Source organism: Chiloscyllium plagiosum, unplaced genomic scaffold (assembly GCF_037043375.1).
Source record: "Chiloscyllium plagiosum isolate Xiang-an unplaced genomic scaffold, Cpla_swu_hap1 HiC_scaffold_13, whole genome shotgun sequence".
In the NCBI taxonomy this organism is placed as follows: domain Eukaryota; kingdom Metazoa; phylum Chordata; class Chondrichthyes; order Orectolobiformes; family Hemiscylliidae; genus Chiloscyllium; species Chiloscyllium plagiosum.
In genome coordinates, this window is record NW_028270151.1 from 52,341,676 (window position 1) to 52,357,529 (window position 15,854).

The 15,854-nt window shown below is 38.3% G+C and overlaps 1 protein-coding gene across 1 annotated transcript in view; it reads right to left on the reverse strand.

Annotated features, from left to right (window-relative positions):
• plch1 (phospholipase C, eta 1) overlaps positions 1 to 15,854 on the reverse strand; it is a 153,938-nt gene that overhangs the window by 130,993 nt on the left and 7,091 nt on the right. Inside the window, exons 3-4 of the mRNA XM_087993594.1 lie at positions 4,291 to 4,659; positions 3,602 to 3,739 (exon numbers count right to left, since the gene is read on the reverse strand). Of these exons, the coding sequence (XP_087849720.1) occupies positions 3,602 to 3,680 (79 nt within the window). The 5' untranslated portion in view covers positions 3,681 to 3,739; positions 4,291 to 4,659. The remainder of the gene's footprint in view (positions 1 to 3,601; positions 3,740 to 4,290; positions 4,660 to 15,854) is intronic.

A 15,854-nucleotide genomic window follows, 5' to 3' on the forward strand; every position in this document is an offset into this window, starting at 1 on the left:
CAAAAATCAACAAAATTTGCTAGAAGGTTCACTGGGAAGAATAAGCAGTTGGAACCATTTGTGTTCATTGAAGAAACATTTAGTGAAGTTGTTCAGAGAGAAAAACAGATGTAACAAAACTGACATGATAGATTTTAGATTACATTCCTTACAGTATGGAAACAGGCCCTTTGGCCCGACCAGTCCACACCAACCCTCCGAAGATAACCCACCCAGAACCATTTCCCTCCTAACACTAACACTAGTGGGCAATTTAGCATGGCCAATTCACCTGAACTGCACATCTTTGGATTGTGGGAGGAAATTGGAGGAAACCCACGCAGACACAGGGAGAATATGCAAACTCCGAGGCTGGAATTGAACCTGGGACTCTGCTGCTGTGAGGCAGCAATGCTAACCACTGAGCCACCATGCCGACCTATTTGGCTTTATTGACAGATGATGAACAATCTTCTCATACCACACTTGAAGATGTAAAAATATCTAGCTCACCAGGAAGACATCCACAGCGGGCAAATTAAATGTCCAATCCTCCTATTCAAGTTGAAGACTTTTCAGTTTCAACTTAGATATATTAGCATAAGAAACTTATCAGCCGTGATTGAATAGCAGAGCAGACTTGAAGGGCTGAATGACCTAATTTATGCTCCTATGTCTTATGGTCTTACAACAAGAGTGAAAATTTGCTTGAAGGAAAATGGGCATGCACCAGTGTTTCAGTGTTTGACATGCTGACTGCAATGAAGTCGACACTGGCATTCATCGCTTGAAATATGTCAACAACTTGACAGTTATCAAAAAGCACAGCATCTGAATCTTGAATGCCAGCTATTCTTGCACGTTTGTAAATGGTTTGTGCATAATGGAATGCACCTTAACCGCAATTAGTGCACAATTGTTGACATTGCTTTCATTCATAACAAATTAGCTGCTCCCAATTTATAAGTAAATGATGTCACAATCTAACATCATTATAACATAAAATTACTGGGTTTAATTATTCAGACAGAGATAAAATGATATGTACACATCAGTTCTATTGTTAAACAGGCTGACACTGACCAACATCTAAACATGCTTCAGAAACTGATTTTATTTCTTATCTAGTGACAATCTTGCAATCATTTCCACATCATTTGGTTGTCCCTGGAATACAGGGTACAAGTACCATCAAGTTGAATCACAGAGCTGCAATGTAGGGCTATTATAATGTACAGAAAAGGGATTGCAGAGTAATTGTTGGCTCCGATTGCTATCATTACTCCAATGCCTAACAGGAGTGCAGACTGAAGTTAATCATGAACAGATATGATCAATATGATAAAACAAAAGAACTGTGGATGCTGGAAATCTGAAACAAAAATTGAAATTGCTGGCAAAACTCAGCAGGTCTGGTACCATCTGTGAGAAGAAAGCAGCTTTAACATTTCAAATCCAGTAACTCTTCATCAGAAAGGAACAACTCTGCCATTCTTCACAAGATTGCTGCCAAACTCAAAACATCACGACTTGTTTCATAGCAGTTACCAGCTACAGAACTCAAAAAGAACTATCTGAATTAAGATGAAAAACAGTAAGGTTTAAGGATTTTCCAATGCCATATCTTATCCACATAATAATAAACTTTATTTACCATTAAATGCTTTAAACTCTGATAACAAAGTGTATAATCTTACAAATTCACTTTGCTCTATTAACTTTTGTGCTTTTCTATTTTTCTTTAACTGATTAAAATGTATTTCAATTCTACCCTTAGAAGCAACAAAAGATGATTCTAAATAATTAATAAATAGTGATAGAGTCATACTGCACAGAAACAGACCTTTTGGCCCAACCAGTTCATGCCAAACATAATCCCAAACATAAGCCCTGAAGAAGGGCTTATGCCCGAAACGTCGATTCTCCTGTTCCATGGATGCTGCCTGACCTGCTGCGCTGTTCCAGCAACACATTTTCAGCCATAAGCCCAAATTAAACCTAGTGGGGCGGCATGGTGGCTCAGTGGTTAGCACTGCTGCCTCACAATGCCAGGGACCCAGGTTCGATTCCGGACTCAGATGATTGTCTATGTGGGATTTGCACACTCTCCCCGTGTCTGTGTGGATTTCCTCCAGATGCTCCGGTTTCCTCCCACATTCCTAAAAATGTGCAGGTTAGGTGAATTGGCCATGCTAAATTGCCATTAGCGTTAGATGCATCAGTCAGAGGTAAATGTAGGGAAACGTGTCTGGGTGGGTTACTCTTCGGAGGGCCGGTGTGGACTTGTTGGGCCGAAGGGCCTGTTTCCATGCTGTAGGGAATCAAAAGACCTGCCTGTTCCTGGCCCATATCACTCCAAACCTTTAGACTTTCAATGATGACAATGCCAATGTCGAATTATGGGCCAGAGAGTGGGGTTCACCATACAATTAAGGTCACGAAACAGAAATTGTTGGGAGACCTCAGCAGGTCTGGTAGCATCTGTGGAGAGAAATCTGAATTAACGTTTTGGGTCCAGTGACTCTTTTCCTTCACTAGACCTGAATTAGTAACTCTGATTTCTCTCCACAGATGCTGCCATACATGCTGAATTTTTCCAGCAATTTTTGTTGTTGTTTCCGATTTCAAGCAACCAGTTTTTTTTTTACACAATTAAGGGTGACTGGCAGGCTCAAACCTGAAGTACCAATCGAAGGTCCTCCAGCTTATGAACTGCCAGCTGTCACGGCAGATAGGTGAAGGAGAGGATAGCCCTGCAGTTAAAATGCAATTGGGCCACTACTGTGTGAGGAGAATCCTTCTGCAAGGTTGCTTGCAAACAAGGGTTACCTATAAACCTGGCAAGAGTGTTGCAGCTTCCTGTCTGCCATTGAGAATCTCTATCTCACCAGTTATCCCTAGTGTCCCCAGTACTAGAGGGGTACCAGAGGCCTCCTGGAACACCCCATTTGGCTTTCAAGAACAATCATAAAGAAACCTTTAATAAATTCACGCGACGACTTGCCATTTGTGGGCAATTATGAGCCATTGCTTATTTTCCTCTCACCTTCCCACTTTCATATGGGAACCTGGTGGAGCCTAAAACCCCGTCACAATATTTTAGCTCGATAAAGATTATTAAGAATCGCTAAAAAAAGAAATTTCTCAATTCTTAACATTCAAAGTTATACAAAGATAAACTGGTGAAAACCTACTTTAAATAGGAATATTTTAAATATTTTAAACAGGAATGTTGATCTAAAATTTTACGTTAACATTAAAAACAAGTGATGGCCACATCCCTTCAATAAAAAAAAATCAGCACTGCACACCTCATATTAATATAAGAAGTACATAATCTGGCTTTTATACACTGGTCTGGGGCCCAAAGAAATTTTGCATTAAATTTTTATTGTGTGCGTACATCATCCATTCAGTCCTATGTATTACATTTATATTGCTTAAAAAGAAACATACATGAATAGTGTAAAGCTGTATTCTTTCTTTGCAAATGCTAAATAATCTGACATTTATGGTACCGCAGTTTTTTTTCCCTTTTTTTATACGAACCTCTTCTTTGGCTTTAAGCATTTTTCTATGACTTGTAAGAATTTATTTACTTTTTGTTTAAAAGGTAACTTACCATGGAACACACAGTTGTCTGCTAAGAAGTGTCTGCAGTACTGAAGGCCACGTTTTTTGTTTGGCACCCAGGAAGTCATGGTAAATCAAACTACAATCAGAGAACGTGGCGATTCTCCTCTAAAATAAGATAATAAAACTGCAAAGCAAAGGAAAAACAGGATACACATAAATTAACGAACATCCTGAATCTGCGAACAAGGATAAGAGGGCAGGAAGCATTAATTAAATTCATCAGCTAAATTTCAATTCAATTCAAATCAGATACGCCTCTTAATAATGACATGGAACCATGATTTGTATAATATGAAGTTTAAAAAAAGACTATTTTTTAGCTGATTAACATTGTTACTTACAATTATTAAAAAAAAAACTATGGCATCATAAAATCTTAATGCAGCCAGGGATGCCACTCAGATCATTGTACCTGTACTACTTCTTTGAAATAGTACCCGATTACTCATTACTACAACAATATTTCACATATAATTTTTTTAAAAAAGGAAAACCAATATGAGACAAAGCCTTTCCATGCAATGAGCAGTTAGGGTCTGGAATGCACTACCTGGGAGAGATTAGTTGAGGCAGGTTCAATCGAGGCATTCAAAAGGGAGTTAACAGTTATTTGAAAAGGAACAGTGTGCAGAGTTAAAGGGACAATGTCATTAAGTGAAATGTTTATAGAGGAACCTTGTTTATCTGGCAATTGATTATCCCAATATTGGATTATCTGGAAAGATTGCAAGTTCCCAATGCTTGGCTAAACAATGTTATCCGGCATTCGATTATCTGGAATTCGATTAACCAAACGAAATACTCCCTGCCCGTGTCCTTCGGATAATCGAGGTTCTTCTGTATTTGGAATGTTGGTGCCAACTCTATGGCTGAATGGCCTCCTTCTGAGCTTTAAATTGTAATCTGAAATTCTGTGATACTATTATCGACAATCCTCTTAATGGCCCAATAATCATATTGGTTAGGATATCTGGTCAGCATGGAGGAGTTGGACCGAAGGTCTGCTTCTGTGCTGTACATCTCTATGACTCTACGACTGTGACTCTAAATACAAAGTAATTTTTATCAGTTGTTAATTAAACGGTAATATTAATGTATGGTAATTTCATCACATTGCATGTCACAACCTTTGGCTATGCACTTTTAGCTGTATTTAAATAATGTTATATAAAATAGTGAAATCTTACATGCATTGTTATTAAAAAGTAACAGAATCAGTGAACAAATATAAAGCCATGGATTCAGAAAACATTCAAGCCTGTCCTTATGATTTATGACATAACTGGAACAATGTGATTATACTTGTTACTCACTTCCAAAATCTGACATTTTAGACATTCCTAACCCTGGAACATTAAGAATGGACAATATCAGTCTTCATAACTTCATTTTAAAAGTAATTTAAGGGAATAATTTTGTGAAAGATTTATTCATAATATTGTGCATATGTTAAAGTTAAAAGTCTAAAACTTAAATTCTGATTGGAAACTATGCTACTTGTGACTTTTCCACTTGCTTGCTCAATAGTTTTGTTTATAGCAAGACGCAGTGCCATTTATTTCAGTGCAGATGCCAGACTGTATATAGATCTTCATAACTAAACTGGCTATGGATGGCACAAAATTTCATCAAGATACTTTTTTTTCCTCTGCCCATTGCACTTCCATTCTATTCTTACCGAATGGTCTTCAGCAGGGACTCTTTTTTTATTATTCGTTCATGGGATGTGGGCGACACTGGCCAGGCCAGCATTTACTGCCCATCTCTAATTGCCAAGAGGGTAGTTCAGTGTCAGCCATTTTGCTGTGGATCTGGAGTCACATGTAATCCAGACCAGGTAAGGATGCCAATTTCTTTCCATAAAAGGACATTTGTGAACGAGATAGTAGTCCATGGTAAGTCTGATGGTGGGATGAAACTTGTTCATATCACTGTGTAATTGTTTCTGTGACTCATCGCCATGGGTCCAGAGGATGAAAATGTCATCAATGTACCCGGTGTATAGTGCTGGTTCTAGGTCCTGCATAGTAAAGAAGTCTTGTTCAAACCTGTGCATGAAAATGTTGGCATATTGAAGTGCACATTTGGTCCCCATGACAGTTCCATGTGTCTGGATGAAGAATTTGTTGTCAAGGGGGAAGATGATGTGATCGAGGATAAAGCAGATGAGTTGTAGGACGGGTGCTCGGAGATTGGCAGTTGTTGGTGTTGAGTACTGAGCCTGTTGCTGTGATGCCATCATTGTGGGGGATGCTGGTGTAGAGTGCTGAAAAATCCATTGTGAGGAGGAATGTTCCCGGTTCATCTAGTCCATGGTTGCGAGTTTCTGTAAGAAATCTGCAGTTTCCCAACAGAAATTGGATGTCTCCTGTACAATGGGTTTCAAGATGCCTTCGACTTAGGCAGAGGGGTTCTCACACAGGGTCCCATTGGCTGATACGATGAACACCCTGGTGTATTGGCTTTGTGAATCTTCAGAAAACAGTAGAAGTCGCCTACGCGAGAAGTACGTGGGATGAGGCTGTGTAGGGAACTCTGAAGAACTGGATCCATATTCCTTATTAATGAGTTTAGATCACAAGTGTGCTCTTTGGTCGGATCGGCTGGTAGTTGCCTGTGGTGTTCCTGGTTGTTTAGTTGTCAGTACACTTCATTGCAGTAGTTTGTTCTATTCTGAATGACGATAGCTCCTCCTTTATCTGATGGTTTGATGACAATGTTGTGATTGATTTTGAGGGCATGGATTGTGTTGCATTGTGATCGGGTGATGTTTTGCTGTATCTTGTGGGTGCGGCTGATGAACCTGGCATTTATATTTTTCCTGACGGTTTGAGCATACATGTCAAGCCCAGGGCAGTGGCCTCCAGTGGGGTCCAAGTTGACTCTTTTTTTGGTCGCTCTTTTACAGATCCCCGTGATGACTGTTCCAGTTCATCAGTGGGATCCTTGGGATCATTGCTGGCATATTGAAAGGATTCTCGGAGTCTCATTCATCTGATGAATTCCTCTGTGTCTGCTGCAAGAACCACGGGGTACATTTTGGTGGTGGGGCAGAAGTTGAGAACTTCTAAGAACTGCTAAGAACTTCAATCTCTTCCAGCTGAAGGGTGTGGCCCGATAAGTTAACGATTGACTTCCCCATGGTGATAACATTATCCACTGTGGTGCCAGGGTGGCCTTGGCTACTGCTGGTGGTGATGCCAAGTTTCTCATTCTTGGTGAGCATGTATGTGGTGTAGTTTGCCTTGCCTGTTTGGCAATGTCCCGTAACTGTCCTGCTGTATCCTGAGTGCAGGCTGAGAGTGTGGACTCCATCTTAATTTCAAGGTTGTGACACCAGCTGTATAGTTGGTGCACGAGATGATTGAGGAGTTTGCGAGAGCTATGGTGTCAAAGTCTCTCAGCGTAGTCTGTGTTGTACGTCGACTTGAGCGGGTTTGTGACCTGTAATCCTTTTGGGATCTTTCCTGCTTGATTGCATTTCTGTAAAAACTTGATGTCTATGTCAATATGTGCAATCTTGTTGGAAATCCTCTCCACTTTAAGCTGACAGTTAGTGGTGTTGATGGAAGTCATGATTTGGAGAGGCCAGTGTTGGATTGGGGTGTACAAAGTTAAAAATCACACAACACCAGGTTATAGTCCAAAAGGTTTACTTGGAAGCACTAACTTTCAGAGTGCTGGTTGTGGAGTATAAGATTGTAAGACACAGAATTTATAGCAAAAGTTTAGTCTAATGTAACTGAAATTATATATTGAAAAAGACCTGGATTGTTTGTTAAGTCTCTTGTCTTTTAGACTGACCATGTTTGTTTCAGTATTTTCATATGTAAATCACAAAACCTTTTTAAAAGTTACATTCTCAAGTGAACTTTAACAATAGGGGTCATGTCGGCCTAGATAATGCATTAAAGGTGTAAGCTGCCCTGTGTGAGACTGTCTGTGCCACAATGGTCAGACTGATTCTCATCTAAAAAACAGATTTACAGAATCTTACATGGATTCATGCAGTTTTTGAGAAAGTAAAATGTAATTCTGAAAGTACAAATTCACCCCACAAACGTATATGTGCGTTGTGAGTGTACGTGTGAGCATTTCAGTGAGGGTCTGCGGAGTGTGTGCGTGTGTGAGTCTGCCTGTCTGCCTGTGTATAGTGCAATGGGGTCACCTGTAGTGTGACATTAAACCAAGGTCCCGGTTGAGGCCATCCCCATGGGTACCGAACTTAGCTAACAGCCACTGCTCAGCTGTTGTTGTTGTTGCCTGTTCCGAAGTCCCCCTTTGAGGACAGTCACCCGAAGGTGTGAGGTCAAATGTTCCGGACCGCTAAAGTGTTCTCTGGCTGAGAGGGAATACTATCTGTTGATTGTTGTGCAGTGTCCATTCACACCCCCAAACACACACACATACATACGCACACATGTATAAGTTTGTGAGCGAATTTGTACTTGCAGAATTACAATTTACTTTGCTCAAAAACTGCATGAATCCATGTAAGATTTTGTAAGTCTGTTTTTTTTTAGATGAGAATCAGTCTGACCATTGTGGCACAGACAGTCTCACACATGGTAGCTCACATCTTCAATGCATTATCTGGGCCGACATGACACCAACTGTTAAAGTTCACTTGAGAATGAAACTTTTCAAAATGTTTTACGATTTATATATGAAAGAACTGAAACCAACATAGTAATTATAAAAGATGAGAGACTTAACAAACAGTCCAGGTTTATTTTCAATGTGCAATTTGAGTTACATCAAACTGTAAACTTTTGCTATAAATTCTGTGTCTTACAATCTTATATTCCACAACCACCTGATGAAGGAGCAGCACTCTGAAAGCTAGTGCTTCCAAAAAAAACCTTGTTGGATTATAACCTGATGTTGTGTGATCTTTAACTTCTCAAAAGGGAACCAGCCACATTGTCTCTTCCCAACCAGTACAAACATCAGAGAACGACACCTGAGCAATATGCTGGCTAGCAGGACTGTCATAAGCATCATCTCAACAACAGAACGTGGAAACAATGATTACTGAACTGTCTTTTTAGTTTCCCCCTGCCCAATTACTTAATTTTCTACCTGTTTGATGCTGTGTGTGTTTGTCAGGAGGAATTTATAAAGGGATTAGCATTTTGATTAATGGTGTTATATGTGAAAATTTATAACAGCTTACCTGAAGCTAGAGTCTAATTACTCTCACAAATAATAATACTTGTCAAAACTTGGTCTGTGCTTTCTATTGAAAAAGGGTCTAAATCAGGTAAATTGGGATACTTATGAACTTTAGAAAATTGGGAATAGCAGGACTCAATTTCTAGCTGCTACCCCAGTGAGCTGTAACATGAGGGCATTCATATTTAGTCACACGGTACAAACGCTCTATTCATTACAATTTTCTTGAGCATGTCTTCAGTTGGTCTACAAGGACTTGTCTTACTATGAAATTCAGCATCTTCCATCGTCAAATGAGATACACTGAATTTGTTTCAACTGGCACCTTATGAACCGGCACTCTCGATAAATCAGCAAAAATCTGTAGTTTACTGAAGTTTATTTTGTCAAATAATTATAGTTTGTTAAAAAATTATTTCCCTCAATGTAAGTATATTTGTTGCTCAACTGAATGGTCACACGAAATATCAACACTTCATTCATTTTCTCCACAAATAAAGTAATCTACCAAAATGTCACAGTAGTCAATGCAGGGTGTGAGTGAGAAGATTCTCTGCCAGTCAGTTTTATTTAAGGCAAAGGTACATTATTATTTAAGTGACTTAAGCTGCAAATAAAGTATAACAGTGATGTGTATACCCGCTGCATTACATTTCTTCTACTTAATGTGTATTTTTACATTGATTATGTGGTCCTCTTGATTACCCGGAATATTTGATCAACTGGCACACCCTGGCCCCATAGGTTTGCTGTACTTTAATTTCTCTGATAATTCAATACTTTAATACTGGGAAAGTTGACATGAAATTCCAAGTTTTTAATATAGCTTCTACTGTTATATAAGATCACAGACAAAACATAAGACTTTTTGAACGCCTGTAGAAGAAATGTCCTTCAACAATATTATTAGAATGATAATTAATCATTACAGAAATAACTCTCTGCAAGCAAGCAAAATTGTCAGCCCTCAAGAGAGATGTTAAATTATCAACGTTTATGCATTTATGTGTAGATTGCCAGACTTATTTGAAAAAATATTTAGTGTGAAAGCAAAAGTATACTCATAAGAAAATTAATACCAGGTTAATTTACATAAATAAACCTTTTTAACAAAAATTAAACATATTTTAAAGTTTCCCAAATGGGTTATTATCAAATTCGGTGTAACGTTGCCATACACACCACAATAAGCTTGGTTCAAATCTGTTTTGCAGAGTTTACTGATCTCAGCTGGATAGCAGAATTTGCATTACAGCTAGGTTCAGTGCCTGAACGGAGAATCAGGTTGTGTTTATCCATATTTGTGTTCTCCAGCAGAACTCACCGAAAAGCAGTTAGTAATAGTGTGTCCTGCTGGGAAACACGCATATGGTTAATGGTTGGTAGCAGAATCGTGTGGGATTTAATACTTCCTACTTCCTTGCTGCTACTTATTTTCAAACTTTCTGTTGAGAACTTGCACTTTGTAGAGATCCTTAATAATAATTGCTAGCCATGGAACTTTAATGGAGATACAACCTGCACCTTTAAAGAGAATTGGCAGTCAATCTCAGTTGTGTAATTATTTGGAGATGTTGAGGCCAAATTCTTTACCAATGGGGAAACATGAGTCACTTTGACCACTTTTGTACAGCATCTCCTGGGTTGTCGCAGATATTAACTAATAAAAACTGGAGAAAAGATTGTCTATGAAATAACTCCACAGAGGGGCCAGCATCCCGTCACCAAGTCACTCTTTATTGACAGTAGAGAGCCCTTTAAACTGATCCAACTCACTCAGAGCCAGCTCTCAGACTGAACAAGATGTCTGACACTCCTGTTCTTATCTGTCAGCCAAGACTGCCTGATTAGGGCTGTTAATCTGGTCCAATCAGGGAACTCATATTCTATGAGGTCCATCTGGCTGACCTCATCACAATCACTACAGTCTAACTGACCAGAATTTCTGACAAACCAAAAAACAAATAGAATTACATAAATAAAATTCCTTAATTACAAGTTAATATCACAGTTGTATACAATCTGCATTACAAAGATCTGGACGTGAAGTAACAGGTTACACGGTGGTAATAAATTCTAACTTGAAATATAACATTAAATTATGGTGGTAGAACATTTGGTGGTAGATTCTGTGTTTTTTTTTTGTAAGATGCTATATTTGCTCTTTTCTCAGATATTTATTGCTTGATATATTGCTTGATAATATGATGTCTACATTATGGTCTCAAATTGGTTTACACATAGTGATAAACACAATTTACTCTAGAGATAAACTTTTTCACAATTTCTAAAAATAATGCATGGCTTTCTTAGATTCTCTCAAATTTTGCAAACAGTTGATCATTACTATAGAATGTCAGAGCAATTTGCAGGCAAAAGCATAGATATTTCATAATATATGTATAATGGGTTAGTTGAACATTACATCAGCAGTAAAGAAACTTGTACATCATGCAACTGCTTCAAGGACTCAGAAGCTCAACAACACTTTCTGCTAAAATCACTCATCCATCTCTTTCCAGTGAGTAGTTTCACCACCTCCATATCCAGTTGCAGTTGGCATGGTAACCAGTCACTCATGCCACCCTGTTGGCCTCAGAGCTTTTCCACAAAGAATGAATGGTGTGGGAAAGGTTAAGAAACAGAACAAGTTTGCTGGTGTCTTGTATTGTGTTGTTTTGACTTCTTGTATTGTAATTAAACTCAATAAAGTCAAATATCATTATTTCATAAGGGGAATGATGTTGAATCTTCTTGTACTTGAGATACATTACCTCACTACAGCTTGAAAAATATTCACTTGGAATTAAGAAAACATTAGCCTTGTTTCTATTTTATAACTACTAATGAAGATAACCACATAGGATTTAACAGATATATATTAGATTTTCTGAATATTACATTCGTAAGTAATTATTCTGCAAAAGCAACTGAATATTTAAATCATAATTCATGGACTGTTGGGATTGCTGAATATTTTCTTGTACTTATGCACTAAAAACTGAATAATTGAGTATGAGGAAATGGAGAAACACTTTGTATTCTATAACTTCTATCATGCAATGCAATAAAATTAATATTATTTCAGAAATGGACAAAGTAGAGAATTGACTAAATGTAGGCATTAAACAGTGTTTTAGAACAGTGTTTTCTCAAATATTATGGTCTGAAATGCTTTTGCAGTATATAGAATTTATTTCATTCTTGCCTTCTCAACACTACCTTGTTTGCAGGCTGAAATGAAAATGTTAGTGCCAAGTACAAAGCAGCTGTAAACCGTGGGTTTGGGTTTCTAGTGACCAGACGGAGCGCAATGACATCAATTTAACTTATAAATCTTAACAGCCATTAGAAGAAAGCCTTTATACCATCTGTTGTTTGGACTGGATTCAAATTCTGATCCCAGAGGTGAAAGGACACAAGTTCCAAACAATGTCCTACTGCTCAATGCCAATCTCCAGGGATCTGAATTTTAGTTTAATTCTGCACCTGTTCCTTATTCTACATTACAGACAATACAATGTACATAAAAATCTCTTATGCTCAGGAATATGAGAAGAAAACAAAAAAAATCTCACATTACAAATAATTTAAATCAGATTCTGGAAAGAACACAACTATTTTCGACCATAAGCTCTTCTATTTTACAGCCCAAACTCAAATGTCAAGCATATTCCTGTCATTGATCTGTTCTGCAATTGTTTATCTCAATAGCATATGTATCTCATATTCCAAGCATGAAAGTTATTAACTTGGATAATGAAAATGTTACAATCACACTAACTGTACATTTTGCTTTGACATTTCTCCAGAATGTAAATGGAAATAGCACTGCGATTTTAACTTGAATTGAATCCAGATTCAAGTTTACACACTAAAATGTCAGACAACTGCCTATATACGTTTATATACGTTTCAAATACTGTAAAACTTCAATGACTGATAACTACCCCAACAACACTGTACGGTGCTGTCAAAATTAAAACTAACTACTGTACTTCTCAGACAACTACTTACTGCTCTTGAAATAAAAAGCAGCTGCCTTACTGGAAATTGTAAATTAAATAGAAAATTTCCAGTAAGTTAATCCATAGGTAACAATAACTATTCATCAGAACCAAACATCATTTCTGATGATCAAATAAAGTCTTTTGCTTTCATAAAAGCAAAAAACTGCCGATGCTGGAAGACCAGAGGATGTATTAGCAGAAATAGGCCATTCAGATCATGTCTGCTCTACCATTCAATGAGGACATGGCTGATCTGATAATCTTTTACTCAATGTTCCTTCATTTTTCCTATCACCCTTGATCCCCCTACTGATTTAAAATCTGCCTATCTCAGCCTTGGAAAACCTTAATGATCCAGCAACAATAGCCCTCTGAGAGAAAAAAAAATCTTTATCTCTATCTTAAATGACCTTATCTGAAGACTGTGCCCTCTGGTCCTAGACTCTCCTATAAGGGGAAACAACTATTCCACAACTACCCTGTCAAGTTCCCTAAACATTTTGAATGTTCCATTAAGGTCTTCTCTCATTCTTCTATATTCCAATGAGGATAGGCCCAATTTACTCGACCTCTCCGCCACACCTAGTATCAACCTAGTGAACCTTCTCTGGACTACCTCAATGTCAGTATATATTTCTTTAGATGAGGGGTCCAGAGTTGTGTGACGAGAGACTTGCATAATTTAATTTAAGCAAGTCTCCCTAATTTCATACATCATTCTCTTTGAAACAAAGGTCAATATTTCACTAAAAACAGAAAATACTGGAGAAACTCAGCCAGTTTCGCAGTACCTGTGGATAAAGAAATAGAATTTCTCTGTAGGAGATGATGGCCTAATGGCATTATAACTAGACTATTTGTAACCCAGGGTAATGTTCTACAAGCTCAGATTTGAATTCCACCACAGTAGCATTAACCTACTCATTGATGCCCAGTTTTGCTCCACCAGGGCCACTCAGCTTCTGACCTCATTACAGCCTTGTTCAAACATGGGAAAAAAGAGCTGAATTCCAGAGGTGAGGTGAGGTGAAAGAGACTATCCTTGACTTCAAGGCCATATTTGACTGGGTGTGGCATCAAGGAGCCCTAGCAATCGGAATCAAGAGGCAAACTTTCCACTAGTTTGAATCATACTGTACATAGGAAGATGGGTGTGGTTGTTGTAAATCAATCATCTCAGCTCCAGGAGATCTCTGCAGGAGCTCCTTAGGAGTTCCAACCATCATCAACCACTTCATCAATGACCTTTCCTCCATCTTAATGTCAGAAGTGGGGATATTCGCCAATGATTTCACAATGTTTAGAACCATTTCGAACTCCTCAGATACTGAAGCAGTTCAAGTCCAAATGCAACATAACGTGGATAACTCCCAGCATGGGCTGAATAGTGCCAAGTAACATTAAACACCGTGCAAAGGCCAGGCAATAACCATCACCAGTAAGAACAATCTGACCATCCCCGTTGACATTCAATGGTGTTACCATCCCACTATCTCAATCCTGAAGATCACCATTGACCAGGAACTGAACTGGATTTGCCATCTAAATACACGAGTAAAAGCAGATCAGGGGCGAGAAATGTGAGAGCATGTAACTCATGTCCTGACTCCCCAAAGCCTGTGCACTGTCTACAAGGCACAAATTTGGAGTATGATGGAATACTCCCCACGTCTGGATGAGTACAGCTCCAACAACACTCAAGAAACTTGATACCACCCAGAACAAAGCAGCCCACTTGATTGGTTTCACATCCACAAACATCTATGTCCTCTGCCACCAATGTTCAGAAGCAGCAGTGTGTATAATCTACAGGATAAACTGCAGAAGTTCACCAAGATTCTTTAGACAGCACCTTCCAAATCTATAACCACTTCCAACCCAAAAGGACAGGGGCAGCAGATATGTGGAAATAACACTGACTCCAAACTATGGTTCAGAGTGATTACTCTCAATTCTGGTAGGAAATTGATTAACTAAGATTCAAATTAGTTAATTATAACCTTGGGGAAGCAGGAAAATTGAAATGCACAAGCCAAACACTTCACAAGAACACTCCAGACTTGTGACAAAACCAGCACAACTGTAAAATTGTTTAAATGTCTCATGCCACTATTTTCATTGATTAAAATGGAAAGGATTTCACTATTGATCAATATCATGTCTTTCTTGGCACAGTCCATTGCAACCATGCTGTGATTTAAATCTTCTGTATATTCCGCAAAGGTGCCAATGCAAAAACAATTGAGGAGAGCGTCAAATGTGGCAATGCTGTGTAAAAAACCTGAAAGCCTCATGAGTAAATTAAGCTCAGGCCTATGAAGTAGCTGGCAAAAATGTTTCAGTAATTATGTGAGCCAGAAGCAACTGTTACAATTCCTCCAAAAATGCATCATCATTCTTGAAATTGCATCCAGCATTGCTTTTAACATCTCTTGGTTTAACTCGAAGAACAAAATGGCAGGAGTGTTTGTGGTGCATTGAAAATATAAAATGCTATTATATAATCAATGAAGAGCCTTCATCTGTATTTATAAGCAGACTTCTATCTGTTTCAGGTCATTTGTTTAGAAACCTGCACCCAATTGCAGACATTTCTTGGATATTCAGCTTATGTTGTCCTCTCATTTTCAACATTGTAATAAACAAGGTGACAACCTAGTTGAAAATCACTCTCAGAATTTTATTACAGTGGCATTTAATCATACTACTGCCCAAAGCAAAATCCTCAAACAGCAATGTGGTTTTATCAGCATTATGCACACTTTTGATGTGTCTCTGTGCTGTTTTTAAGGTGATAGTCTCTAGACCAGCGATGCTGGAGACCCTCACCTACATCTCAGCATTCTAATTTGCAGGGCACAAAGGGAGTTTTCAAAATGTGCTTGCAGTTAATGAGGCTTCCCACCAGAATTATCAAATCAGAAAATTAATCTTCATATTAACAATTCCAATCTGTTTGATGATATGATTTCTACTAAGTATCCATGTTTTATGAACACTTCGTGAACCATTTGCCATTATGTTGCACAGCTACAAAATAATGCATGCAACTAA